We start from the raw sequence: 26,655 nt of genomic DNA, 5'->3' as shown, positions 1-26,655 counted from the left end.
TTTTACTGTTTCACTCAACTCCTTATCTAAGTACAATAGTTAATATTAAGTGAATATATTCAAAAATAGTTAAAAAACAGCATTGTTATGTATTATTTTGCCATTCAAAATAGACACATCTTACACTTCACCAAAATCTGGCCGCCCTGCTCGTTGACAGCCACCCACCCGAAAAACTGTCAAACGGTGAAAATTTTGCTCCAAGTGCGTACAACGAAAATTTTAGTGCTCCATTACCAACACCGAAAATCATGTAAAAAGAGCCCAAAACGGGCCAATAGCATCGCGAAATGGCTACACAAAAGCCCGGAGAATGGGCCAATTCACTATTGGCCCGCTTCGAGGAGCAGGTAAGCGCGAATACTGTTCGGTTCTGCCCAGTGCGTAGTCCCACTCGGGCTGGTACTCTGCCATCCGGAGAGCGAAGATTTTTCCTTCCACGATCGATCGATATTGGTTCGGTTGGCCTTGTCGGAGTTTGGCTGCGCCGTGCGTGGGTGGTAACATCCTCGCACCCCCTTCGGGCTCCGGCCCGCCCCCTTCAACAAAAATGCCGGTTGGGTGGGGGTGGGTTTGTTTACGTTGTTTCCTCGCAACAGTGTGCGTTTTCATTCATAAGAGATGTGTTTACCAACAAAGTAGTATTTGCGTTGGTAAGCGGATGTGTTTTTATGAATGACAGGATTTTTATGAATGAAAGTGATTTCAATGAGCACAGTAAGGAATGGTACTTTTAAATTTTCGAAGCAGGGAGTGTTTTTGTTTGAATAAAACAACTTTGAAAGCTTAATTATCATTTTCAGCTACCCTATCGGACGGGTCCCCATGGAACGCAGGCCCGGCTCAGCATCGATCAAACGATGACCTGTTTGATTCAGATTTCCCGCTATCGGTTCTCGCTGGTTATTTCCGGCCTAACCAAGATGCTGCAACGAGTCAACGAAATTGTAAGCACACAATGCAACCGTGTGCTGTGCGATCCTCAACATTTGATTCTAGTTTATTATTCTACAGTTTCAGCCCCCAGCCTGCAGAGGACACGAACCGGAACGGTGCTGCTACGATTCGCTGATCATTATACTGGAAACGCTAGAACGCTGTCTCTCTGGCCAGTCGAAAGATACGGCCCGGTTCGAGGAGGCAATGAACGTGAAGTTGCTGCTGCGAGAAATTTGCCAGTTTATTGGTAAGATGTTTTGGAAGAACTTTCGAACTTCCACTACAAGTAAGCTTTCGTTGTAGATATCCAAAATGAAAACAATCAGAATGCAGCTTCACTCAAGGCTCTGGCATCTAAGGTGCTGTACGCGTTGTCTCAAAATCATTTTGGAGCCGTTTTCAATCGTATATCTGCGCGACTGCAAGAACTGAGCACCTGTTCGGAGGAGAATCCGGACTACAGTGATATCGAACTGATTCAGCACATCGATTTAGACGTTAATCGGTTGACAAAACTATTAACAGAGACTATTCAAAAATTTAAGTCATTGAAAAAATCAGCACATTTAATCCTGCTAAACTCACTGGAGAAGGCACTTTGGAATTGGATCGAATTTCATCCAAAGGAGTTTGAGGATTTGCAGCGCAACCCTAACGATGAGCTGTCTAAGTGTTGCGAAACTTTCTTCGACATCCTGGATTCGTACGCAGAAAACAAAAAGGCCCGTTCGGCTGTGTGGCCGCTGCAGATCATGCTGTTGGTACTAAGTCCCAAAGTACTGGAAGAGATTGTGAACGCTGATTCGGGAGCACCGTGTTCACCGAGGCATTTGAAAAAGAAGCATTTCATGGAGGGCATAAAGAAAGGCTTGGGAGCTCATGCATCATCTAAACAATCCACCGAATCGGCAGCTATTGCGTGCGTTAAACTGTGTAAAGCCTCCACGTATATTAACATTAACGATTCCAGCAACGTAACTTTTCAACTGGTACAAAGTGTAATTAACGATCTGAAGGCGCTACTTTTCAACCCTGCCAAACCTTTCTCTCGTGGGCAAGGTTTCAACTTTCAGGATATCGATCTGATGATCGATTGTTGGGTTTCTTGCTTCCGGATCAAGCCGCATAACAACGAAGCGTTGAAGGTTTGTCTCAGTTTAAACTCACCGCCGGCGTACCACTTTGTCATTGTTAGCTCCCTGCTAAAGATAGTAACCCAAGCGAGACTACCATGGTGGCCACAGATTGATTTGGTTTATGCCCGTTCCGGAGAGCTGAGAGCGTTGTTTACCGACACCCTAAACAAAGCCACACAAGGATACATCGCTCACACCCCACTAAGGATGATTACTTCGTTGACGCTCAAGTCGAAAGATGCTCAGAGTCGGTTAACGAGACCGGACGAGGGGCCAGCTCATAAGGCATTGCTGCTGTTAATGGTCAGACTTATTCACGCTGATCCAATGCTGTTGTTAAATAGCCTCGGTAAAGCCGGCCATGAAGTGCAAAGCTCCACACTTGAGTTAATCAACGGTTTGGTTTCGCTGGTACACCAGCCGACAATGCCAGATGTAGCGCAGGAAGCTATGGAAGCGCTGTTAGCTCTCCACTCGCCGGATAAAATCGAAGTCTGGAACCCGGAAGCTCCTATAAACACCTTCTGGGACGTCAGCTCCCAAGTTTTGTTTTCGATCTCACAGAAATTGATTCAACATCAGATCGCAAACTATACGGATGTCCTGAAGTGGCTGCGCGAAATTCTAATCTGCCGAAATACGTTCCTCCAGCGGCACAAGGATTACGCTAACGTCGGCAGTCAAATCGCAATTTGTCGACAGGCTCACATTAAGCTGGAGGTGGTGTTCTTCATGTATCTGTGGTCTGTGGATCTTGATGCCGTGATGGTTTCACTGTCCTGTTTTGGTTTGCTTTGTGAAGAAGCGGAAATTAGGTCCGGCTCGGATGAACTAACGGTGGGTTTCATTCTACCGAATTACCACCTCTATCAGGAGCTTTCACATGCATCCAGCACGCTGACAACGCAAAGCGTTGAGTCGCGTTATAATTTCTACGAGCACACGCAGGGCAGGGTAGCCTTGCAGAAGAATATTATGTCACTGATGCGAAAGATCGAACACTGCGTCAATGGAGTTCAACCGGCCTGGGAGGAGACGTTCCGAAATTGGGAGGTCACCTCGAAACTATTGCAGAACTATCCCAAGGGAAAGCCAGAGGAAGGTCAGGCGGAAGTTTTTCACCGCACTATGGGTAAACGTCGAGCTAGTCATCAAAGTTCGGAGCACGACCTGGAGGAGCAGATCACAGAGTGGGCCAACATGACTTGGTTTCAGTTGGCCTTGGGAGGAGTTTGTCTGCAGAAGCCACGCAATCAGCGGCTGGCGCAGAGCCAAATACTTCCCATTGGAGTAAGTGGACCGTCGTTGATGCAGTCGACTACTTCGCTATCCAGTTCCAGCTCGGGACGGGGTTCGATGCACCCGATAATGGGATCGCTAGTTTCGTCAATGGGCGGAGGAAGTCAGGATGTTCAGTACTGTCCTGTGACGCAGTTTATCGGACAGCTTTTGCGTTTGCTAGTGTGCAATAATGAAAAATTTGGTCCCCAAATTCAGAAGCACGTGAAGGAATTGGTTGGGCAGGAAATGTCAGCCCAGTTGTATCCGATTTTGTTCGATCAGATTCGAGCGATCGTGGAGAAGTTTTTCGATCAGCAGGGCCAGGTTGTGGTCACCGATATTAACACACAGTTTATCGAGCATACGATTTACATTATGAAATCGGTACTGGACGGTCGCCAGAGTAAAGATCAGAACGATCAGCCTTCGAATGCGGAACACCTGGGCGTGACAAGCATCGAGAATCTTATGCTGGCGATCGTGAGGTACGTTCGTCACTTGGATATGACCGTGCACGCAATCCACATCAAAACGAAACTCTGTCAACTGGTGGAGGTTATGATGAAGCGCCGTGACGATTTGGCGTTTCGACAGGAAATGAAGTTCCGTAACAAGCTTGTCGAGTACTTGACGGACTGGGTGATGGGAACGTCCCATCAGATTGCTCCTCCTAGCTCGGGAGATGTGACGATAATAACCAGAGATCTTGATCAAGCCTGTATGGAAGCGGTCGCTGCTCTACTGCGTGGATTGCCTCTTCAACCAGAGGAATCCGATAGAGGAGATCTGATGGATGCCAAAAGCGCTCTCTTTTTAAAGTATTTCACGCTGTTTATGAATTTGCTAAACGATTGCGTGGACGGATCGGAGGCGGATAAGGATACAAACAACCCGCCGTTGCTACCGCCTCGACCTAGGGTTGCTGCTGGCAAGCTGACCGCTTTGCGGAATGCTACTATTCAAGCGATGTCTAATCTGCTTAGTGCTAACATCGATTCTGGACTGATGCACTCCATAGATCTGGGCTACAATCCGGATCTACAGACGCGAGCCGCTTTCATGGAGGTTCTCACGCAGATTCTTCAACAAGGAACGGAGTTTGATACGCTGGCCGAGTCGGTGATGGCAGATCGGTTCGAGCAGCTGGTGCAGTTAGTAACTATGATCAGTGACAAAGGCGAACTTCCGATTGCTATGGCTTTGGCTTCGGTTGTCACAACATCCCAAATGGATGAATTGGCCCGTGTTTTAGTGACGCTGTTCGATGCCAAACATCTGCTTTCTCCACTGCTTTGGAACATGTTCTACCGCGAAGTGGAAGTGTCCGACTGTATGCAAACGCTGTTCCGTGGCAACTCTCTGGGTAGTAAAATCATGGCATTCTGTTTCAAAATATACGGAGCCAGTTACTTGCAAGGACTGCTGGAGCCTCTAATTCGACCCCTGTTAGATGATCCAGTTACGAGTTTTGAAGTCGATCCCGCTCGTTTGGAAGCCTCTGAAGACATTGAAGTTAATCGCAAGAATTTGATCGCTCTAACGCAGAAAGTTTTCGATGCGATTGTCAATTCCGCAGATCGCTTTCCTCCCCAGTTGCGATCCATGTGCCACTGTCTGTATCAAGTGCTTAGCAAGCGTTTCCCCAATTTGCTCCAGAACAACATCGGAGCCGTCGGTACGGTGATCTTTCTTCGGTTTATCAACCCAGCGATCGTGTCCCCTCAGGAGCTGGGGATCGTCGGCAAACAAGTGCCAACTCAAATCAAGCGAGGTCTCATGTTGATGTCGAAAATCCTACAGAACATTGCGAACCACGTGGAATTTTCCAAAGAACAACACATGCTCTGCTTCAATGACTTTCTCCGTATGCACTTTGAAGGCGGGCGTCGGTTTTTCATCCAGATTGCATCCGATTGCGAAACAGTAGATCAGACGTCACACAGCATGAGCTTTATTTCGGATGCAAACGTGTTAGCACTGCACCGACTGTTGTGGTCACACCAGGAGCGGATCGGAGACTATCTGTCGAGTAGCCGCGATCACAAGGCGGTTGGTCGACGTCCCTTCGATAAAATGGCCACACTGTTGGCTTACCTTGGACCACCAGAACACAAACCGGTTGATTCGCATTTACTGTTTTCGAGCTACGCTCGTTGGAGTTCAATTGATATGTCGTCAACTAACTTCGAGGAAATCATGGTCAAGCATCAAATGCACGAAAAGGAAGAGTTTAAAACGCTCAAATCCATGAACATTTTCTATCAGGCAGGAACCAGCAAAGCTGGCAATCCCGTGTTTTATTACATTGCACGACGCTACAAAATCGGCGAGACAAACGGGGACCTGCTGATCTATCACGTGATTCTAACGCTGAAACCCTTCTGCCATTCGCCTTTCGAGGTCGTTATCGACTTCACGCACACCTGCTCGGACAACCGCTTTCGGACAGAGTTCCTACAGAAATGGTTTTACGTACTACCCGAAGTGGCCTACGAGAATCTCCACGCCGCTTACATCTACAATTGCAACTCATGGGTGCGAGAATACACGAAGTTTCACGATCGCATACTGGCCCCACTAAAAGGTTGCCGGAAGCTGATCTTCCTGGACTCACCAGCTCGACTAAACGACGTTATCGACCCGGAGCAGCAGAAACTTCCCGGTGCGACACTTTCCTTGGATGAAGATTTGAAAGTGTTCAACAATGCACTTAAACTCAGCCACAAGGATACCAAAGTGGCAATCAAAGTGGGCCCCACAGCCCTACAAATAACATCAGCCGAGAAGACAAAGGTCCTCGCCCACTCTGTCCTGCTGAATGACGTTTACTACGCATCCGAAATTGAGGAAGTCTGTCTGGTGGATGACAATCAGTTTACACTGTCCATCGCTAACGAAAGTTCGCAGCTCAGCTTTATTCACAACGATTGTGACAACATTGTGCAAGCCATAATTCACATCCGTAATCGCTGGGAGCTAAGTCAACCGGATTCGGTGACTGTGCATCAAAAGATCAGACCCAAAGATGTGCCAGGAACGCTGCTCAACATGGCATTACTTAATTTAGGTTCCTCTGATCCGAACCTGCGAACAGCGGCCTACAATCAGCTCTGCGCACTGACGGCGACTTTCGATCTTAAAATCGAAGGACAACTGTTAGAGACCCAAGGACTGTGTATTCCTTCGAACAACACCATCTTTATTAAATCGGTAAGCGAAACATTGGCCACCAATGAGCCACATTTGACGCTTGAGTTCCTGGAGGAGTGCATCCAAGGTTTCCAAAGAAGTACGATCGAGTTGAAGCATTTGTGCTTGGAGTACATGACACCGTGGTTGGCCAATCTGGTGCGATTCTGCAAGCCATCGGACGAGAGCAAACGCCAGAAACAGGTGGCTTTAATCCTGGAGAAGTTAATCAATCTGACGATCGAACAGAAAGAAATGTATCCATCAATACAGGCGAAGATTTGGGGCTCGATTGGACAAATTCCGGAATTGATCGACATGGTATTGGACAATTTTATCCACAAATCGGTAAGTTCTGGATTGGGCTCGCCGCAAGTGGAGATCATGGCGGACACTGCCGTGGCCCTGGCATCCGCAAACGTGCAGCTGGTCGCGAAGAAAGTTATCGGTCGCCTTTGCCGTGTTATGGACAAAACCTGCCATTCGCCCACGCAGTATCTCGAGCAACATATGATGTGGGATGATATTGCAATTCTAGCTCGCTACCTGCTCATGTTGTCCTTCAACAACTGCTTGGATGTTGCCCGTCATCTGCCATATCTGTTTCACACCGTAACGTTCCTAGTTTGCAGCGGATCGCTCTCGATGCGCGCCTCGACCCACGGTCTAGTCATCAACATTATTCACTCGCTGTGTACCTGCACTAAACCGTCCTTTTCTGAGGAAACTCAACGAGTTCTTCGGCTGTCATTGGACGAATTCTCGCTGCCAAAATTCTATCTGCTGTTTGGCATTAGCAAAGTTAAATCCGCTGCTGTTACAGCTTTCCGTTCGTCCTGTCGACATCCAAACGACCGCTGGTTGGGTAACGAACGTGTCTCTCAAGCTCCACCTGCTGATCGTGAACGCCTAGCATTACCATCGCTGGAAGTCATAACGGATGCCTTGCTTGAAATCATGGAAGCCTGCATGCGAGACATTCCGGACTGCGACTGGCTACAGACCTGGACATCGTTGGCGAAAAGTTTTGCCTTCTGCTACAATCCTGCTTTACAACCACGAGCTCTGATTGTGTTTGGTTGTATCTCGAAAAGCATCACCGACCAGGACGTGAAACAGTTGCTACGCATACTGGTGAAAGCTTTGGAATCCTTCACGGATATTATTCTGTTGGAATCTTTAGTCATGTGCTTGACTCGGCTGCAGCCGTTGCTTCGACCTGAATCTCCCATACATAAAGCTTTGTTCTGGGTCGCCGTGAGTGTACTCCAACTGGACGAATCAACCCTCTACGCAGCGGGACTTGCCCTGCTAGAGCAGAACCTACACACGCTGAACTCGCAGCAGCTGTTCGACAAACAGAATATTGCGGACGTGATGATGGCCACCCGGGAACCACTGGAGTGGCACTTCAAACAGCTCGATCATGCCGTCGGGCTATCGTTCAAGTCGAACTTTCACTTTGCGCTGGTCGGTCATCTGCTAAAAGGCTTCCGCCATCCGACACCGACGACGGTTTCTCGTACCTCTCGCGTGCTGACCATGCTGCTGGGAATTGTTGCGAAGCCCCACCGGCGGGACAAATTCGAGGTGACACCGGATAGTGTGGCCTATTTAACGGGTGAGTAAGATAGCAACGCATTCATTTGACAGAAGGACTGCTTTTTGTTTTTGAGTGATCTTTTCTTTTTTCGTTTTATTTCTTACTCTTCTAGCCTTGACTGAATCAAAATTATTGATAACTTCTTCAAAATCGAATCGTTTTCAACAGACATATTTTTCGAGCTTACTAGTCTGTTACCTTCAAAGCGTATGATCTAATTTTTGTATTTCACAGCCTTGGTGTGTTTGTCGGAGGAAGTGCGCTCACGGTGTCACGTTAAGCACACGCTTCCCCGCTGGCCGGTTGAAACCGGTGGCGTCTCCGAACCCGGTGCTGGTGGTGGTGATCATCTATCTGCTGGTGGAGCCGGCAATCTACAGGCGACTGCCGCCGGTGGACAAAACGTTCGACGACAAAAGTCCTGGGATATGCTAGACCAATCGGCCATCCAGTATGCCCGACAATCGCACAAAGTACAACCGCATCAGGTAAGCCAAACGGTAGTGAAAGCAGCCCGCCGCACAGCAAACCGAATCAATAAGACGAACTTCATTTCACTACCTATTTACTTAACACTGTTCCTCTGACAGAGCCCTCGGTAGCTCTGATTGGAGTTCAAATAATGGTTCATTTATTTATTTTAAGACTCATTCTTGTGTAGAGTTTTGCTGTTGGAAAATTTTAGTGTAGGGTATTTAGTTGAGAACTTTTTTTATGAAACCCCGTAGAGTTGAGTATTTGTTTTCCGTTTTGGAAATACGCTACATTCTCATAACTGGTCTCACGATGGTCACCTATTCGTTCCCACAGTTATCACATTTCTCTATAATGTTGCATTCACCTTCACGTCCGTCTTTCGTTAGTTGAGACACATCAATTCCGTTACATGTTAGTTGTTTCCTGTTACTTAAATACATCTCTTACGAGGACATTTTGTTAATTATTGTGAGTTATCCTATCTCATTCCATATTGATATTCTGTACAGAAAAAATGTCTTACCTTCTAACTGCTTGGTTGATATACCGAACACAAACATGCGGCCTCGTCTTAGACACAACTCTTTTAAGTTCTTCGTTTGTTAAACCGTTGTAAATAAGTGAGTGTAACTCACTATTTTAGGTCGCGTTTTTTTTTCTCGATAAATGGTAAATCAACCCAGCAAACCCGAAATATCTAGTAGCAATGAGTCTTCCAATAATAATGTTATTTACGAGACCCATTTTTGTATGAACCCCTCCGTTTCCTCGTTTAGGACCCGGCAATCAAAGGAAAATCCTGGCGAAGCTTAGACCTAACCCATAATCCACACATGGGAATGATCAGCCATTCCTCGTTTGTGTCACATGCTTGTACTAATACCAATACGACTACTAGCACACTTTCCGCGTATACTACCACCAATAACAACACTCTCACCAACAACGCAAATACTTCCGGTGGCAGTAGTCAGCATGGTGGAGCCTACCACAGAAGCGACTTCCGTAATCGTCGCTCCTCGTCGGAACCAGTCAACCACCAGATGGTGCTGGTCAATCCGAACATTGCCAAACTGATGGCCCTAAAACAAGCACACATTTACACCGGTACTAGTATCTCCTCTGCTTCTCCCTCCGCTACAACAGCGACCATAACTACTACTAACAATAGCAACATTAATACGAACGCTGCTAGTGCCGCAGTAACCATGATTATTACCAATACCATTAACTTGAATACTACTTGTACAAGCTCCGCCACTACCACAAGTACGCTGACGATCAATACTGCCAACAGTAGCGCGACAAACAGTACTAGCCCAGCGCAGTCTATCGAAGAGATTGAGAATGACGATGAGGCGAACAATTTTATCGTCGACTGTTTGCAAGACATTTCATCGATCAAAGTAAGGAAACTGTGCGCAGCACTTGAAACGCAACCAGAAATCCAATCCAAATCGTTTCTCTCGAGCATTTTGTCAGATTACAGTCTCTTCTTCTCAACTTACCTGACCGCATTATCTATCACTAATCGTTTTTTTGCTACGTTTTCCGCTATCTCACGCACGCACACACTGAAAAATTGGTACTTGTACTTCTCCAAAAAAAAAAAAAAACCCTGCACTCTACTTTTTCCTGTAACTCTGCATTTGTTACTCTATCAGCGTTCCATATTCGGTTGGTTGGAAACCCAGAACTGGGAACTCGATTACCTACGCACGCACCGCAAGGGGGAAACTTTCGCACAGAACTAAATACGCTCTGCAGGTTGGTTCTTTCCTTTAATCTGATCCTCGTCATCATTAAAATTCCATTCTGTTTCCGTTTGTCTGTTCACTGGTATGGTTGATTTTTTGTCTCGTGTTATTTTTATTCTTGGAAAAATGTATACTAAAATCTGTCATCTAACGGCTATTAACTCGAAGGAATGGGTCAGCTATTTTTTGGTACTTACGGTAGTTTTTTTACATTGTTGTCTCAAAGTAAAATCTTTTATGCTCACCTCTGAAAATAAAGGATTAGTGATGCTTCATTTACATCTCCGCATAGCCATTGAACGTAGCAGAGATGTTCCAGAACCGTTGAGTCTGACTGAATACCCTGAAGTTGATAGATTTTCCTGTCAGAGCAGGAATAAGGTTCATTCTTAAGTTGCAGCCCTGTACTTTAGATCTTCCTGATTTACCTTCAGGATGCACAAAGTCACTTTGTGCGATGACGGTTGCAGAAAAGTTTAGATATTTTCTCTTCCTATTTGCAAAGACGGAAAATTTTGCCCAATCCTTCTAAAACTGAAATGATAATTTTTACCTCCTAAGCCTCGAGCTTCTTTTCTCAAACCAAACAATAATCACGTTATCAAGATGAATGGGATTATTTTAAATTGGTCTGACAAGGTGACAAGGTACTTGGGACTAATTTACGATAAAAAACTTATTTTCATAGACCACGTTGAGAGTATACAAGCAAAGTGCATTAAATATACGAAATTTTAACTTTTGTTTGAAGAATAAACTTTTGATTTACAAACAAATTTTTAGACCAGCAATGCTTTATGCTGTACCGATCTGGTCAAGTTGTTGTTTAACACGGAAGAAAATGCTTCAAAGGATTCAGAACAAAATTCTGAAAATAATTTTGAAGCGTCCTCCTGGTCCTTCTTGGTTTGATACACTCGAATCACATAGACTCACTGGTGTTGAAACATTAGAAGCTATGTCAAATAAAATTATTACCAATTTTCGACAAAAACCGTTGCAATCCTCAATTGCTACAATAAGCTACAATCTTCATAGCCAATTAGTTTGCAATTAAGTTAGTTGTAAGTTTATTTCCCTTTTTTTTGACAAGTAGGTTTAAATCCTTACGAATGATAATTCCTAATTCACTCTCCGTATTTCCTGGGGAAAATACGGGAACATCTGAGTGCTTTATCCGAAAAATCGTATCAGATTACCTTAGCGTGGGTCCCTTCTCACTGCTCGATACCGGGTAATGAGAAAGCGGACTTTTTGGCTAAGGTGGGCGCAACAAACGGTGATATTTATGAAAGACCAATTGCCTTTAATGAATGTTTCGCATTTGTACGTCAGAATACGATCATCAGTTGGCAAAATTCTTGGACCAAGGGGGAACTGGGAAGGTGGTTACATTCCATAATCCCCAAGGTATCGACGAACCCGTGGTTCAAGGGGTTGGATGTAGGTCGGGATTTCATTTGCGTGATGTCCCGGCTTATGTCCAATCACTATAGATTTGACGCGCATCTCCGTCGTGTTGGGCTCGCGGAGAGTGGTATCTGTGCCTGTGGTGAAGGTTATCACGACATAGAGCACGTTGTTTGGTCATGCCCTGTACACCGTGACGCCAGGTCTAGATTAATAGCTTCCCTGCAGGCCGAAGGTAGGCAGCCGGCTGTTCCTGTTCGTGATGTCTTGGCGAGCCGTAACCTATCCTACATGTCCCTTATATACGTTTTCCTGAAATCCATCCACGCCCCAGTTCAGTCCTATTCCCTTCCGCCTACATCCAACCAAACGACAAGAACACGTTAAGACCCCGGATCCGGAAACAGCAATCAGACCCGCACGATACTCTCAAGGCCCGATGGAAACAACCCAAAATGCCAGTCCGTAATATCTTGGCCCAGCAGCGGAACAAATTTAATATGCTGCTTACCTATGACAATGGAAACCATCAAACAGCAAACCTGTGCTTTTAATGCAAAATATTCTAACTTTAAGTTAGATTTAGTTTCAGCTCTTAGTCGGCAGCGAGGATAAAAAATTTGCTTTTAGTTATTAAGATACTTTGGAAAGTAAGCTACCAGATATAATTTGCGCCGTTAAACATTGAATTGTATTTGTGCTGTGTCAAATAAACTATAGATGAAGAAAAAAAAAATAAGTCCTAATTGCTAGAGCAAACAAATCCTAACAATTAAGCCACCATTTGTGATGTGATTGGCCACACAAACTCATTATCGGAATATATATAGTTTGCTTGACTTTCAGTCACGCGCACGACAAACGAAAGTTACTCAAATTGCCTTTTTCCCAAGCAAACTCTGAACCTGAGGTTCACTGAAGTTTGTTATTTTTTTTTAGTGTAGCAACGCGAACACTCCTGTTCTGACTACAAGTTACCTTTGCTTTTAGTCCTCCACTCACCTCCTCTCGCCTGGTATGCAGAAAGTGCAAGGAAATCAAAGCTAACTGCGTCTTAACTAATGTTCGGCACACGTGTTAAACTAGCACATGGCTATAGGTTCTGATGCAGGTGCATCGACAAAAACCGCCAAAAACGTAATAAAGAGCAGAAAGCAGTTTTAAGATATAAGAAAGACATAGTATCAAAAATATCAAGCATGTAAATGAAATCTAAAGTTACCCAAACTACTGTCAGTTGATTATGAACGTTACTTTATAGTTACATGTCCAATAAGTTCTGTAATGTCATGGCATTGCCATCAAAATTAGGTTGTCAAGTTATGGAATAAGGCAGTACCTGTTTTAATTCATTGAGGATAGACTATGAAAAAGTCAAGAACATGATGGTGATTATGATCCTTTTGCTCGAGAAAATAAGCAGTTTGGATTTTTTTAAGTGTGTAGTGTAAGTGTATTTATAAAAATTGAAGAAAACCGGGTGTAACTCGGCAAAGCTATTTTATGCAAAACACCATATCGAGTTTCAAGTTAAGCTTATGGCGCATGACAAGTCAGCCGCACTTGAAATCTATCCAACTTTCTTTCTCAAAGCTCTAACAAAATTTACAAAAAGAAGTTTTAAATAAAGACAGAGCAATATGATTTTTTTTTCATATTTTTAAAAATAGGAAAGACATTTAATCTACACAAGGCATACTGCTCATATTGTACCCCAAATTAATTTTTTAAGTATTCGTGGTATACTCAAGATGTACGGAGAAGGGATAATTTATTTGTGATACGTGAAAATTTTAGCTGTTACAAAAAAAATTAGAGTATAAGATAAACTTATTCCCGACGGGTGACATTCAAACTTTGATTCAAGTTCAATAATTATACTAGAAAATTTTCTCGATGAAATTATTCAGTAAGGTTAGAGAACAGATTGATCTTCAATTTGTGTTGATTTGAGTTTGTGTTAATTGTGTACATAGTTGACGAGTAATAAGAGTTTGAAGTACATTTTTTGAGGTAAAAACTGATATCTCTCCGCCGGGATCAGGTTAAGCTATTGGTCATTATTTTTAAACATCATTTACTATTTTGATTCAAGATATTTTTGAATATCGACATGAAATTTCCAAAGTTTTTAAAATTAAACATAGGTTTATCTACTATCCTGCAAATGCGCTACAGTAAGCCAACTTTTTTTTATTTCTTATCAAATAATATTTGTTTGTTTATGTAGAAGGAGACGAAAACAAAGAAGTAGACGAAGGTGGTGTTGATGGGATGAGGATTGTTATGTTGTTACGCAACACTAGAAAAGGTTTCTGTGATGGAACGCAGATGACAGATGTTTCATGCGCGTCATTTATCATGTGTGAAGTTATATCGGGGTGTTAGAGAGGGATTTGAACTACCCATCAATGACAGTACTTCGTTATTCCAAGCTTTGCTATTGTTAATAACCAATTGCAGAGACAAACTTTTGCATGTGTGAATATTTTTTTGAGCAATCCAGTATTTTTTCGTGAGCAATGGTTTTTGTAAATTTTTTTTTTCAATCACATTCATATTTAGTTATTTGTAAGTTTAGTTTGAATATAACATATGTAACATCAAACAATTGAGAAAATCAACTATTATTCAAGTTATGAAATTAAAAAAAAATTTTTTGAAAACAGTTTTTCGAAAATAATCAAAGAATGGAGAAAAAGTCTTTAGATATTGGAGAAAACAGCTGTGCAGATTCGTTTTCGAGTAAGCAATCAATCCACGCGGTTTCATGATCTACTGAACGAAGGACTTATCGCAATTTAGATAAATTATTAAGTTTTAAACCAGCGCTGGCCATCTGCATCGAATTGTCGATAGTATCATAGTTACATCTTGAACTTCATTTCGATATTTCAAAAAAATAATTCATCATGTTAGATGAAATACTAACTTTTAATAGTCCAAAATGCATTTGAAAGTGGCTAGCTACTACGGGCCAACTAGTTTACTAATATTTATCATAAATACCTAAGCTCCTAAACAAACCTCCTTTTTTTTAAAAAAAAGCGCTGATAAATTATCCCCACACGCAGGTGCACAAGAGCGAGGCAGAATTGTTGGTTAGATTTGTTAAAAACACGTTAAATTTTACTGATTAGATCTTTTTACAGAGCCATACTTTGAGGCTTGGACTGATTCAAAACAATACCGGTTAGGATTGGTAGAAGCACTAAACGTAAGTACACTACAAGTGCCCGTACACCGCTTCAAAAAATTATTCATTTTGTAGTAATTTAAAACTGCTGATTAGGCGAGAAATATAAATCTTGTGAATTTGGAAACCCTTCTATCGATCCTTTTACAAAGAGCACTAGCAGACTTAATAAAGTTTTAGCAAAATCTAAAGACTCTCAAATTGACTTAATTAAAAATGAACATCAGTGATATAAATCTTCCTGTGAGTTTCACTTAGGTGATTTCAGTATCTTTTTCCCTGTGCGTAATGATTGGATATTAGGCCGTATAGAAAGAGAAATTTCGGATCACATTGTTATTTATACGGATGGATCTCTGCTTGAAAGAAAAGCTGGAGCCGGCGTTTATTAATTGAATTAAGGTTGGGACAGTCCTTTTCATTGGTTCTTACTGCACAGTCTTTCAAGCTAAAATTTTTGCCATTATCTGTGGAGTGCTGGCAGCCCTTCAACAAAAGGTAATTGGGCTTCTTCTATCTTCTAAACATATAAAAATGCATCTCTGTCTGTCTGTCTGATCCATATAGGCTCGGAAACTACTGAACCGATCAGCGTGAAATTTTGTATATAGGAGTTTTGGGGGCCGGGAAAGGTAACTAAGATATTTCGAGACTCCTCTTTATTCTAGAAAGGAGGGGTCCCATACAAATGAAACACAAATTTTGCACGTCTCGAGAACCAATCAAGCAGATACAACCAAATTTGGCACGTTATTGTTTTTAGGCGTAACAAATATGTCCATAGTGGTTCGGCACCCCCCCCCCCTCTTCAGTAAGGGAGCGGTTCCATACAAATGATAAACAAAATTCTGCACATATCGAGAACTAATCAAGTAAAGGGAACCAAATTTGGCATGTAAAAGTTTTAACATATTTGAACACATTCCTCTTCAGAAAGAAGGGGTCCCATACAAATTAAACACAAATTTCGAGAACCAAACAGGCGCAACGGCGTAACAAATACGTCCATGGTTGTTCGGTCCCATACAAATGCAAAATACAAATACAAAATTCTGCGCATTTTGAGAACTAATCAAGTAAATGAAATCTAATTTAGCATGTAAAACTTCTCAAAGCCAAAAAATATTTCCATGGTGGTTCGACACGAAGAGAGGGCTCCCATACAAACGAAACACAAATTTTTTCACCACTTAAAAACTAATCAAGTAATTAAAACCAAGTATGGCAAGTGGAGGTTTTTTGGAACAAAAAAATATTTTCGTGGTGGCTCGACACCCCTCCCTTTTCTAAATGAAAGGGCTCTTTTGCGAATCGAACAAAAAATTTTATGGTGCTTTGACACTTCTCCGTATTCTGAAAGGGGGAAAGTTCTCCCAGACAATTTAACCAGATATTTCAACCAGTTTTTCCAGAAAACAGCCTAAAACGATCGAGATAATGCACAGGAGCTGAAAATCGACTCCAGACGCCATTTTGAAATTCAAGATGGAAACTTCCGGTTTATGGGAATCAGCTGAACATGACCGACTACAACCCAATAGGAAGGTTTCCGGAACCAGAATAACGCTCAAATGCCAGAATTTGTCCCCAAATGCAATTTTAAAATCCAAGATAGCAACTTCAGGTTTTTGAGAAACGGCCGAAAGTGAATATAACCTGGGAATTTCCGGAATCGTAATGATGCACTGAAGCCGCAAATCGACCTCAGACACCATTTTAAATTCTAAAATGGCGACTTCTGGTGTCTGGAAAACAGCCGAAAATGACCAAATACCATCCAATGAAAATAATTCCGGAACCATGATCATGCTCAGAGGCCAGAACTGACTTCACATGCCATATCGGAGTCCAAGATGACGACTCCAGATTTCTGGGAAACAATCTGAAATGTCCAAATACCACCCAATATGGATATCACCGTAATCGTGATGATGCACAGAGGCCCAGCATCGACTTTCGGTTCCTGGAAAACAGCTGAAAATGACCGTATACCACCCAATATGAGATATTTCACCCAATGTGGGATATTTCGAGAATCGATGCGATGTACGGAAGCCAAAAGGCGAAGATGTTGTCAATCCGATAAAACCAATCATTTCAAACGATTTGTCTTTTGATTTTGATCGTATCCAATATTCGATTCGTCATGCATTTGCAGCTTATAAACAAATCGCAAGAAATCGACGAAGTGGGACGAAGTTTGTCGGGTCAGCTAGTAATCTATAATTGTCCTGGTAGTCAAACTGCTACCAGAGCATTTGGTTCCCATGATTCTAGGTCGAAACTGGTCATTGCATATCGCACTTTTCTAGAAGAATCAATCTAGAAGCATCATGAATACTGTCAATCTTCTTCGGGTCCCTAGACACTCAAACATTACTGGCAACGAATGATTTTGTGTGTCCTGAGCCCGCGGTACCTGTTCCTGAGTCTTGGAGAAAACAAAAGATATGTTCTTGGGCTTAATTGGGTAGTGAATGAATCTTGATTCCGGTCGCCAAACAAAACTGCAATTGACAAGCCTATCTCTAAAAGTTAGCAACTATCTTTTGAACCTATCAAAAATCTATAAAAAAAAAACTGCGGTGTGCTGATGAGAGTGTCAACTGGCCACTGTAATTTGAACTATCACTTAGTAAGCATGCATCACTCGAACACTTTTGCCTGTGACCCCTGTGAGGGCGATTATGGGTCTTCCTTTCATCTAGTATGTAGTTGTCTCAAACTTGCCCAACTGTGTTTAGGATTTTCGGTCGTCATCTCATAAATGAATCTGATCATAGATCTCCTGATTTGACAGATATTCTTCAGTTCATCTCAGTTGCGGAAATTTTTGCTGGGACTAAGACTAAGAAGACGAACATTATGGTTGGGGAAAGTTTCTACGTAATTACTCGAAAAACGGTTTGTCATCGATAGTTCATAGAACAACAATATCCCAGCAGCTTGATCAATGTTTCCAATCCCCTCTTCATTCTTTTCCTCTCCCACTCCCAATACTTCCTTCTTTTATCTCTTCCTTCCTTTTTATCAGGTGAATGATGAGAAGGTTCCCACGGTTAGGCACGAATCTTCCACACGTCAGGGGAACGTTCCGTTATATGCTGTGGCTTTCTAGCCGATCTACCTGATACCTGTAGCGCTTATTTACATGTAATCAATAATTGGGGTGACCGAAATTTTGACGTAAATAAAAGTCTAACATTTTTATATTTCTCAATAGAGAGAAACATCATTCTACAATGTTGTAGCCCCATTGATTTTAAGCGACTTTGTAAAAAAGGTTGTTTCTATTGTTGAAATCACCCGATTTAAGTTTTAAATTTTCACGTCAAAACTACCTACAGTCGATTTTCGGAGCTTTTTAAGACAAACATTTTGCATTGTTGAGATCGTGAAAATCTCATTGCTATTCAAAGTTATTTTCATCGAAAAATAATGTCGGCTTCAACGGTAACCGTGCGTATCTATTGAACGACTGCTCAAAACCGCAAAAATATTAAACTCCTCCCTGCAGTATTTATCATCTCTTTCCCATGTTATTCATTAACAACTTCTGCGTAGAAGTTTGCAGAAACAAAAACTGGTGTTCTTAACAATAATAAAACTGTTCTTGATGTCATCCACCTATCGACGTTCCTCGTGTTAATTTTTATTCTTTACCCATTTTCTCTCTTACTCATCATTGCGCCTGCCCGATGATGCTTGTGTGTTTGGACTTATCAACAATATTGCAACCAATCAACCATCAACTACCACCTTGAATGTCGACTCCATCACCACGAAACCATCTTGAAAAAAAAACCTCTTTTCAAATGTTACCAATCCTTCGTTCTCACAATCAAACAACTCACTATCGTCTATTGATATCTTTTGTTCGTTGTACCAAATTTGACGTTTTTTCGTTCCAATTCTGTATGCATGTTTTTAAAATATTTGTATTTTTGTTTCACAAAAAAAACTACACCAATACTTACTACACTGAATTTGGACTTTTGGTCTAAACCATAACCACAAACGATCATCTTTTTGTGTACTCTACCATTCCCTAACTGCTTGTCACGGCACACGATTTTCGTTTGTGTTTCATGGTTATGTTATGTTACCGTTCCAATATCAACACTTTTAAAAAACAAACCTGTTCCACGGCACTAGGAAAAGTGCTCCCAGACGGCCCGATTGCTTTTCAAAACGCAGCGCTCGTTCTCCGTTCCTACGCCCAAGGAAAGCCAGGGCAAATCCGCTGATCGGCAGAAGGTATCACACAGATTTCTCACTTTGTCTCTCTCTCTCTTTCTTTTCTTGTACTGTTTCTTTCTTCTTCTAAATCACGAACATTAGCAATTTAAGTACACGCTCGACTAAAACATTCGCTGAACGTATTTCACTCGAATTATATTACCACCACTTGCCTACTTTGATATGTCTACACGTGTATCACCACTCGCTTTTAGTAGATCTTATTTTGTCTCTGTCTGTGTGTGTTTTGTATGTATGTGTGTTAACCTGGGCCAACAAATGAGCAAATTTCGTACTTTTCAGCTGTTTCTTCGTAGATTCGTAGCACAATAGGCAGTCCTTCCTCAGCGCTGGAGCGAAGCACTGCACTGCTCACTTTCTGATTCACGACCGATGATCGGCTAGCGGGTGTCACTGATTATGTTTGTTTTACCCTTTTTTCCCATGCACAGGAGCGCGGATCGCGATCTTCCGTGTCGAACGAATCGAACGTACTACTCGATCCGGAAGTGCTGCCGGATTCGTCTACGCAGGCCCTGGTGCTGACAGTGCTGGCCACACTGGTTAAGTACACCACAGACGAGGCGGAAACGCGAGTCCTCTATCAGTATCTGGCCGAGGGTTCGGTCGTTTTTCCGAAGGTATTCCCAGTGATGTGAGTAGGACATTACCAAAATCCTAGGGCGATTTTCATAATTAATTTCGTTATTTCATATGCAGCCACTCTTTACTCGATCAGAAGGTCAACAATGTTTTGTCGGTGTCCACCGACCAGATCGTGCTGGCATCCGTGCAGAGCATCATCCAGAACATGCTGGCCAGCGAGGATGCATCCCAGCAACCGTTGCACTTTTTGCAGAGCTGTGGCTTTGGGGGGCTGTGGCGTTTTGCCGGACCGTTCACCAAGGTAAACCATGAATGTTGGATTAGGCACTTGTGCTACTAACTCACATTTTTCTCTTCCAGTACAACATGATGGTCGAATCGTCGGAACTGTTCGTCAACTGTCTGGAAGCGATGGTAGAAACCTGCCTGCCGATGGAGGAGAACACTCCGATGCCGCCGTCACCTCGGCCCTACAATCTAAGCTCGAGCTTGAGCAGCTTGACGCTCGGTTCGCCTACGGACAAAGGTTCTTCCTCTAATTGAAACACTTCCTTCTTGTCAGTGTATTTGTGTGTGCGTGAATGTGCTGATTTCTACGTGTCGGCTTTCATGGTTCATGTTGGGATTTCGACAAATTATCGATTTAGTTCGTTCAAAATATCTCTCTTTCTGGTGTCTCTCTTTTTGTTTATACGTGTTCTACAGACAGTTTAGGTTGTATGTTTGTTACTGTATTTATTATTTTTATCGTTTTACGATTAGGTAGGACATTAAGGACCGGATGATAATGTGTGCAGTGTTACTGGATCTCTTTCAGTATCTATGAGCCTGTTATTGAATGTTTCTTGACGTTCGAAACCAGTTATTGAATGTTACAAGATATTTTCTAACAAAGTTCTAAATTCGAGATGATGATTTTGCAAACTTTAACACAAATTGAAATTTTATAATGAAATTATAAGTCAATCCCCTGAGTTATATTTGCGTACTGGAACTGTTGTACATGGAATTGTAGAATAATGAATCTGTGATTTACTTAGAAGTTCAGTTAACGAACTAATCTCGTTTTTGTCTTATGACTACATTTTGAGTTTTAGAAAGCGGGCAATTTATGCTGTTTTACGAAGGCTTCGAAAAAAAAATTCGTCATCCAGACGGTCATCGGATTCATTTTTCGCACCCTCGTTAAACCACATACATTGCCCACTTTACAAAACTTAAAGGTTCAGTTTTGGTAAATGTTCCTCTCTGATAACAATTTGCCACCGTAATCCTGAACCTCGACATTACATCTCAATTTCCCATGTATACTAACGAAATCTGAATGTTAAGTCTAAAATTGTTGAAGTAGAACAATTTTTGAGATATTTTAAAAACTTTTTTCTTGGTTTTCAAAAAGAAATTTTTTTCAGGCTGAATTTGGCCCCTATTACAGAAGACGAGACGAGCAACTTGCCTCGCCCGCAGTCACTGAACAATTTCTGAATCTGAGATATAATTTTTAGTTAATCTAAAATCACCAAAACCTTTTAAGCACTTCAAGATATCCTTATATCTAGAAAACTGTCTTACTTTCAAATATTGGATTTCACATTCGGTATCGGTGTGTGACTAAGAATGAAAAATTGTAAATTTATAACAAAGTGTAATTTGGATGTTTTATTGGATTTCTTTTAACGCACATGGCTTTTGATTTTGTTTCAAACTAGTTAGATATATTTGTGTTCTATTATTCTAAACTAAACATTACTGTGACATGTTCAATAAAGGTGCTCTACTATCAACATAATTGCAATTCAATATAACATGACTAGTTATTGTTCTGTTTTCGGGTAAATTACCAAAAAAGCATGTTACGATTATTTTTCACTTAGCATGAATTTCATTGAATTTAAGTAGTATACTATTCTTTAAAATCCTATATTTCGTACTAATTCAGTTGTGAAATTACCAATTTATTAATTTACTGTTAAGTGTTCAATTCTATGAAAAAGAGACTAATTCCAAGCAGTAACTAACATCTAGCCTTCTTGTCAGAATCTCTGGATCACGACGGCTTTAGTGGTAGTGTAAGTTCCCTGCGCAGAGCTTCCTGCAGCAGAGCACGTAGCACTAAGCATCGATTCGTTGATAGTCCTACTCACAACATTTAGAGCGGCACATGAACGTAGTAACACCGGAATCGGTCCCAATCACCATCAAGCCCCTCGTAACACTGTACCCCTACTAACGTAGTTCTGTGAGTTAGCACCAAAGACACTTAAGAAATGAGTTTAACTACTTGTGGTTCAAAAACAAAAAACCCACTCTGAATGTCACCCACTATATTACCTAGTATAAAAGGCCAAGCAGATGTTTCTGGTGTGAAAGGAACATTAATCAATGGGAGATTGTGCTTTTAAACCTAATAGTACATAGTATATTTACCCACATTTTGATAATCGCACACATACACACAGAATTCTAAGCTACCTATGAATATACTTGAGATTAAAGCGCTCACGCACACATTTTTTAGAACCCACGTCATATCTGCACAAACACTGAACCAAAATCTGACAGTTACACACTCGCAAAAACGTAAACGAAAATGGATAAAACCAAAAACTCAGATTGAAGAACCTATTCCGTGCATATTATTGAGGTTTTACTACTCAAAGTTGGAATACCATATTACAAATGTTCAGATGTGATAATTTCCTATTTTTTGAATTGCAGAAAAGAGACCTGAACTGACTTTCTACGCAGTAGTTCTTAACCAGAACTGGCGACGAAGCAATTTTTCGTTATATTTAATTTGTTTTCCAATCTTGCTCTTAAAACATGACTGTAGCAACCATACAAACCATAGTTTAATTTGAAACCTGAACTAGACTTCATAACATGATATCCCCTGATTTCCCCTGATTCCCCTGGTTTTCGCCATCTTGTTACCCTCTCTGAGAAAACAAACCAAGCCTGGAGGTACAATTGATTTGGAAATTGTCGGCAAGGGGTACGCGGTCTAAAAAAGGTTGAGACCGCTGTTCTACGGGATTCAAGATGACTGTAAAATACTTTTGAAGATCTATGACTGTTTTATTCAAAATTTATTTGGTTTGGTTGGACATTTAAGCGTTTGTTATATCAAAACAAACAAGTTGTTACTATACTCGGAATGCGAAATAACAGTCGAGGAAACCCGAGCAAGTGTGTTCTGTTGAATTGAACTAGGTTATATTTCTCTTCGATTTGGTTTGAGTATTTTAGCTGCTATCTTTATATTTTGGTTTAAAATTTTATATTCAAAATGTTTGGTACCCTCCTGAAACCTATAAATGGCGACTCTGCTAGCATTTCACTTTATTTAGAACATTCTGGTAACAAGAAAGAATCGACATAATCCCGCTTGAATTTCAATGCATCACTCATAAGTCATATCGTTGAGATTGACTAGCAACACTTATTTTGTACGCAAAATGTCCATGCATGGAATTGTTCGCTTTGCCCACTTAGATCCTTGATCTGACGGTTCACTTGGAGTTTTCGGTCTCACTCTTAATGCTGTAGTTTAAAATAGAATTAGTCTCTCACTAGGGACAAGACACAGTTGATGTATTGTGAAACATTTACAATGTTTAATATTACTAAAGATTTATTCCTGTGTTTTGGGCACACTTTTACACTTTAATCTCTTGGCTTTATATTTTTCCAAGAGCTTAGAACATTGATATCACCAGTGTGACATAAAAGTAACAGTTACATTAAAGGTGTTTCACCCCAACTTCCTCGCATATTTTTAATGTAACTCGGGATTTGAATACTCAGTACTCACACCATTGCCCGTTTCAGAATAGTGGAAATAAGTCATGCACGTCAAATGAAATTTTCTCAATAAAACAGGTTCCAAAACATGTTTCCTAGTTGTCATACATCATTATTAAAAGCTTTTCACAAAAATGAAACTAGAAAAGCTAGTCGCATTTGTCCCCTATCAAAAATTTCATCTATGAAAAACTATCAAAATGTGATAAGATTTCACAAAAAAGCAGTGCGATTTACTCTTTTTCCGACCAAACATGTGCCAAGGGTTGTATTAAATTAAAAAAAAAACACTATTTCTTCGAGGCCTAAGGTAAACCGAGTAAGAGTTCATTCATTAAGGGCACAAGTCGCAGACAGACGTCCAAGCTGAGTTCCAAACTTGTGTAAGGTTTTTTGTAGTAGCAATCCGTAACCAGATAGCGCTACCAGTACCGCCAGCCTCGTACACCAGCGAAAAAAAATGTATTGTAGCGATAAGGTCACCAGGCGGCGTTAGTGTACAAGTGATTTATAACGCAATTTACTTTGAAAATTAACACGGAAATTTTGATCAATGTTGTCCCTGCTTGGACGTCTGTCTGTGCCCAAGCTTTAGGTCAAAAATTGTGTTCCATTGTAGCGTTAGTCTTTTTTGTTATAAACTGTTGCTTCTGTTGTTTGAATATCCTATACCATCTCCTAATATTAGGGAATCTAGGCAGCTCTAACTCTCCTGTTGATGACTGAATATGCTAATTATTTACGTATATATGTAGAAACTAACGTAGTTATCTGTTTTTGTTAATGAAGCATTAATGCTATGCTAAGCGATAGAAGCCATTATAAAAAGCTATTTGAGGCCTCTCTAAGATGTGAGTATATTTTTGAATACATCTCATGTATGCACACAGACATCGCACACGCATCAAGAGTGCACACCTGTACTGTTCACAGAAGCAGAATAAATATTTTTGTGTCAATTCGTTGGAAACTGCGCTGATCCGAATTTCCTGATTGGATTGCCCTATAACAGACATCCTTGGACCTTGAGCATAATGAAAAGGCTAAGTATTTCGGTGAGAGTTTTGATAAAAATGTCTAAAAGGTTGTGTATGAGACACGACCGCAAGTAAAGTAGAATTATGACAACCTGTCTTATGTCAATGTATTTCTTGCAATTGGCAATTTTTGACTGTTTTCCAGAAACATCTCTCTATCCCGAAAATATCCAAATTGGGTGGGATTTGGTCATTTTATGCCGTTTTCCATAGATTTCAAAATGGCGGCTAGAGTCGTTTTTCGAACTCTGAATATCATCTCGGTTTCGAAAATACCCATATTTGATGGTATTTGGCTTTGTTTACAGTTCTAATTGGTCGAAATTCAAAACAATGCTCTATAATTTTTAATAGTACAATAGTTGGTATCATAAAATTACAATTTTTCGCATTATGGTGGGCGCTCAGCTAATTTTCTATTTGATTACTGCAAGAATGAAGAAAATCTGTTGAAAACTGATTGAGTTATTAGCAATTGAAATTGAACATTGGTTTGATTTTTAAATCACGAATGAAAGCTGCTCGCAATCTTGAACTGTTATTCAAGTGATTTGGAGCGACTCTTATTTTCCATTAAGAAATCGAAAAACAACGATAATTTTTTTTCAAATCATCGTACGTAGGCAAACAATTCAATTTATTTAAAAATCCCGTTTCGCTTAGAAAACGAAGCTTTTCCCAAATAATATATAAAAGCTAGTGTAGCCTCCTGAAAACATAAAGTACGATGTATTTTGCGGTGAGAACAGTGAATTGACAATGGGGCTTATTACGGATGTCACCTCACGGTGAGAACGAAGTGAAAAAATCTTACGGTGAAAAAAGACGCGTGCAAATCAAATGGGAATCACTTTCACCGTGCCTATTACGGTTGTCATCCCACCGTAAAGTGACTCCCGTAATAAGCCCCAATGTGTTTTTTTTATTGTAACCATAAAAAACATGGTATTTTACTGTAAGCTTACAAACGGTTTTTGTCATTACCATGTTTCAACCACGGTTTCAACAACGTTTTTTGTTGTTGAATCTTGGAAATAATTTTTACCACAAAACACATGGTCAGTGATTTCTAAATGTATGGGAAAAAATGCCTATAATGTAAAATTGTAAAATTGATGTATTTACACTGGGGTCTTTTTTACGTGGTTGATTGTACTCCGTTTTAACACAGATAACAGATATCCAAGCTAGAACAAAAAAACTCCAGAAATCGTGTGTAAGATTTCAAAATCTTACTCGTTTGGAATGCTAACGACATCTTTCTGCAACTTGCGACTTTAACTACTTTAGTGATGGCAGCGCTGGATTATAGTCAAAGCTGCCAGACGCATGAAAATTCTCACAGATTATAGAGTCGGTGTTTTTTGCAACGATATAACACTGTTTTTGTGAGATTTGTGTATTTTTTTTTATATCAACACTAAAACAAACAAATTTATCGAAAAAAAACTGGGATTGAATAAAATTGTCGATTAAGTACAAATTACGACTGCTCAAAATTTCTACGTTAAAAACCGGAAACCCTTTTTGTTGCAATAATATCGATTAGAACTGGATACTATCGATTTTATCGAATCATTGACCACTAAGTGTTCTTAGCGCCACCATACTGCGTATTGCGACATGCTAAAAAACCGTTGCGTCTTTTTGACATGAAGCAAAATTAGCTTGGATGTCTGTTATCTGTGGTTTCAAAAATTAGATTAGATTTACTTATACTGGACTTATTTGATGCCGTTTAAAAATAATCTTCTAATCGCGTAAAAATAATCCGCGTTTAGGGCTCATTCAAATAATACATAACGCGCTCAGGGGTGGGGGGGTATTCAGCGAAGCGTTACATTGCGTGTGGCAAACATGTAAAATTGCGTTACGTGGGGGTGGGTGGGTATTGAAAATTGCCAAATTCCGCGTTATGTAATATTTGAATGGTTACTTATGTAAAAAATCGAGTTTACAAAATGCATAAAAATAACCCGCG

The 26,655-nt window shown here is 41.0% G+C and overlaps 1 protein-coding gene across 5 annotated transcripts; it reads left to right on the top strand.

The window, feature by feature from the left end:
- The first annotated feature begins 169 nt into the window (after positions 1-169).
- LOC129732917 (neurofibromin) lies at positions 170-24,596 on the top strand. 5 transcript variants are annotated; one of them, XM_055694351.1, is made up of 11 exons: positions 170-350; positions 804-947; positions 1,015-1,186; positions 1,243-8,166; positions 8,383-8,636; positions 9,402-10,031; positions 19,144-19,245; positions 19,680-19,882; positions 19,948-20,134; positions 20,194-20,359; positions 21,871-24,596. In XM_055694351.1, exons 1-11 carry the CDS (start codon positions 291-293, stop codon positions 21,984-21,986), a joined length of 8,958 nt encoding a protein of 2,985 aa, XP_055550326.1. In that variant the 5' UTR covers positions 170-290; the 3' UTR covers positions 21,987-24,596. The 5 variants fall into 5 exon arrangements, with proteins under 5 accessions (XP_055550326.1, XP_055550325.1, XP_055550329.1 ...); XM_055694350.1 differs by having other exon boundaries at positions 1,000-1,186; XM_055694354.1 differs by lacking the exon at positions 9,402-10,031 and having other exon boundaries at positions 1,000-1,186.
- Positions 24,597-26,655: the final 2,059 nt, after the last annotated feature.

The sequence above is a fragment of the Wyeomyia smithii genome, chromosome 3, assembly GCF_029784165.1.
Source record: "Wyeomyia smithii strain HCP4-BCI-WySm-NY-G18 chromosome 3, ASM2978416v1, whole genome shotgun sequence".
NCBI lineage: Eukaryota > Metazoa > Arthropoda > Insecta > Diptera > Culicidae > Wyeomyia > Wyeomyia smithii.
This window is presented reverse-complemented; position numbering and strand designations above follow the sequence as displayed.

What these genes read in the sequence shown, in the direction of transcription:
- LOC129732917 (XM_055694350.1), top strand. Translation starts at nt 291, where the DNA reads ATGGCTACACAAAAGCCCGGAGAATGGGCCAATTCACTATTGGCCCGC. An exon ending in TGCAACGAGTCAACGAAATT is followed by an intron (nt 948 to 999) that starts GTAAGCACACAA and finishes ATTTGATTCTAG; the next exon opens with TTTATTATTCTACAGTTTCA. An exon ending in CGGTTCGCCTACGGACAAAG is followed by an intron (nt 20,360 to 21,870) that starts GTTCTTCCTCTA and finishes CCTTCTTGTCAG; the next exon opens with AATCTCTGGATCACGACGGC.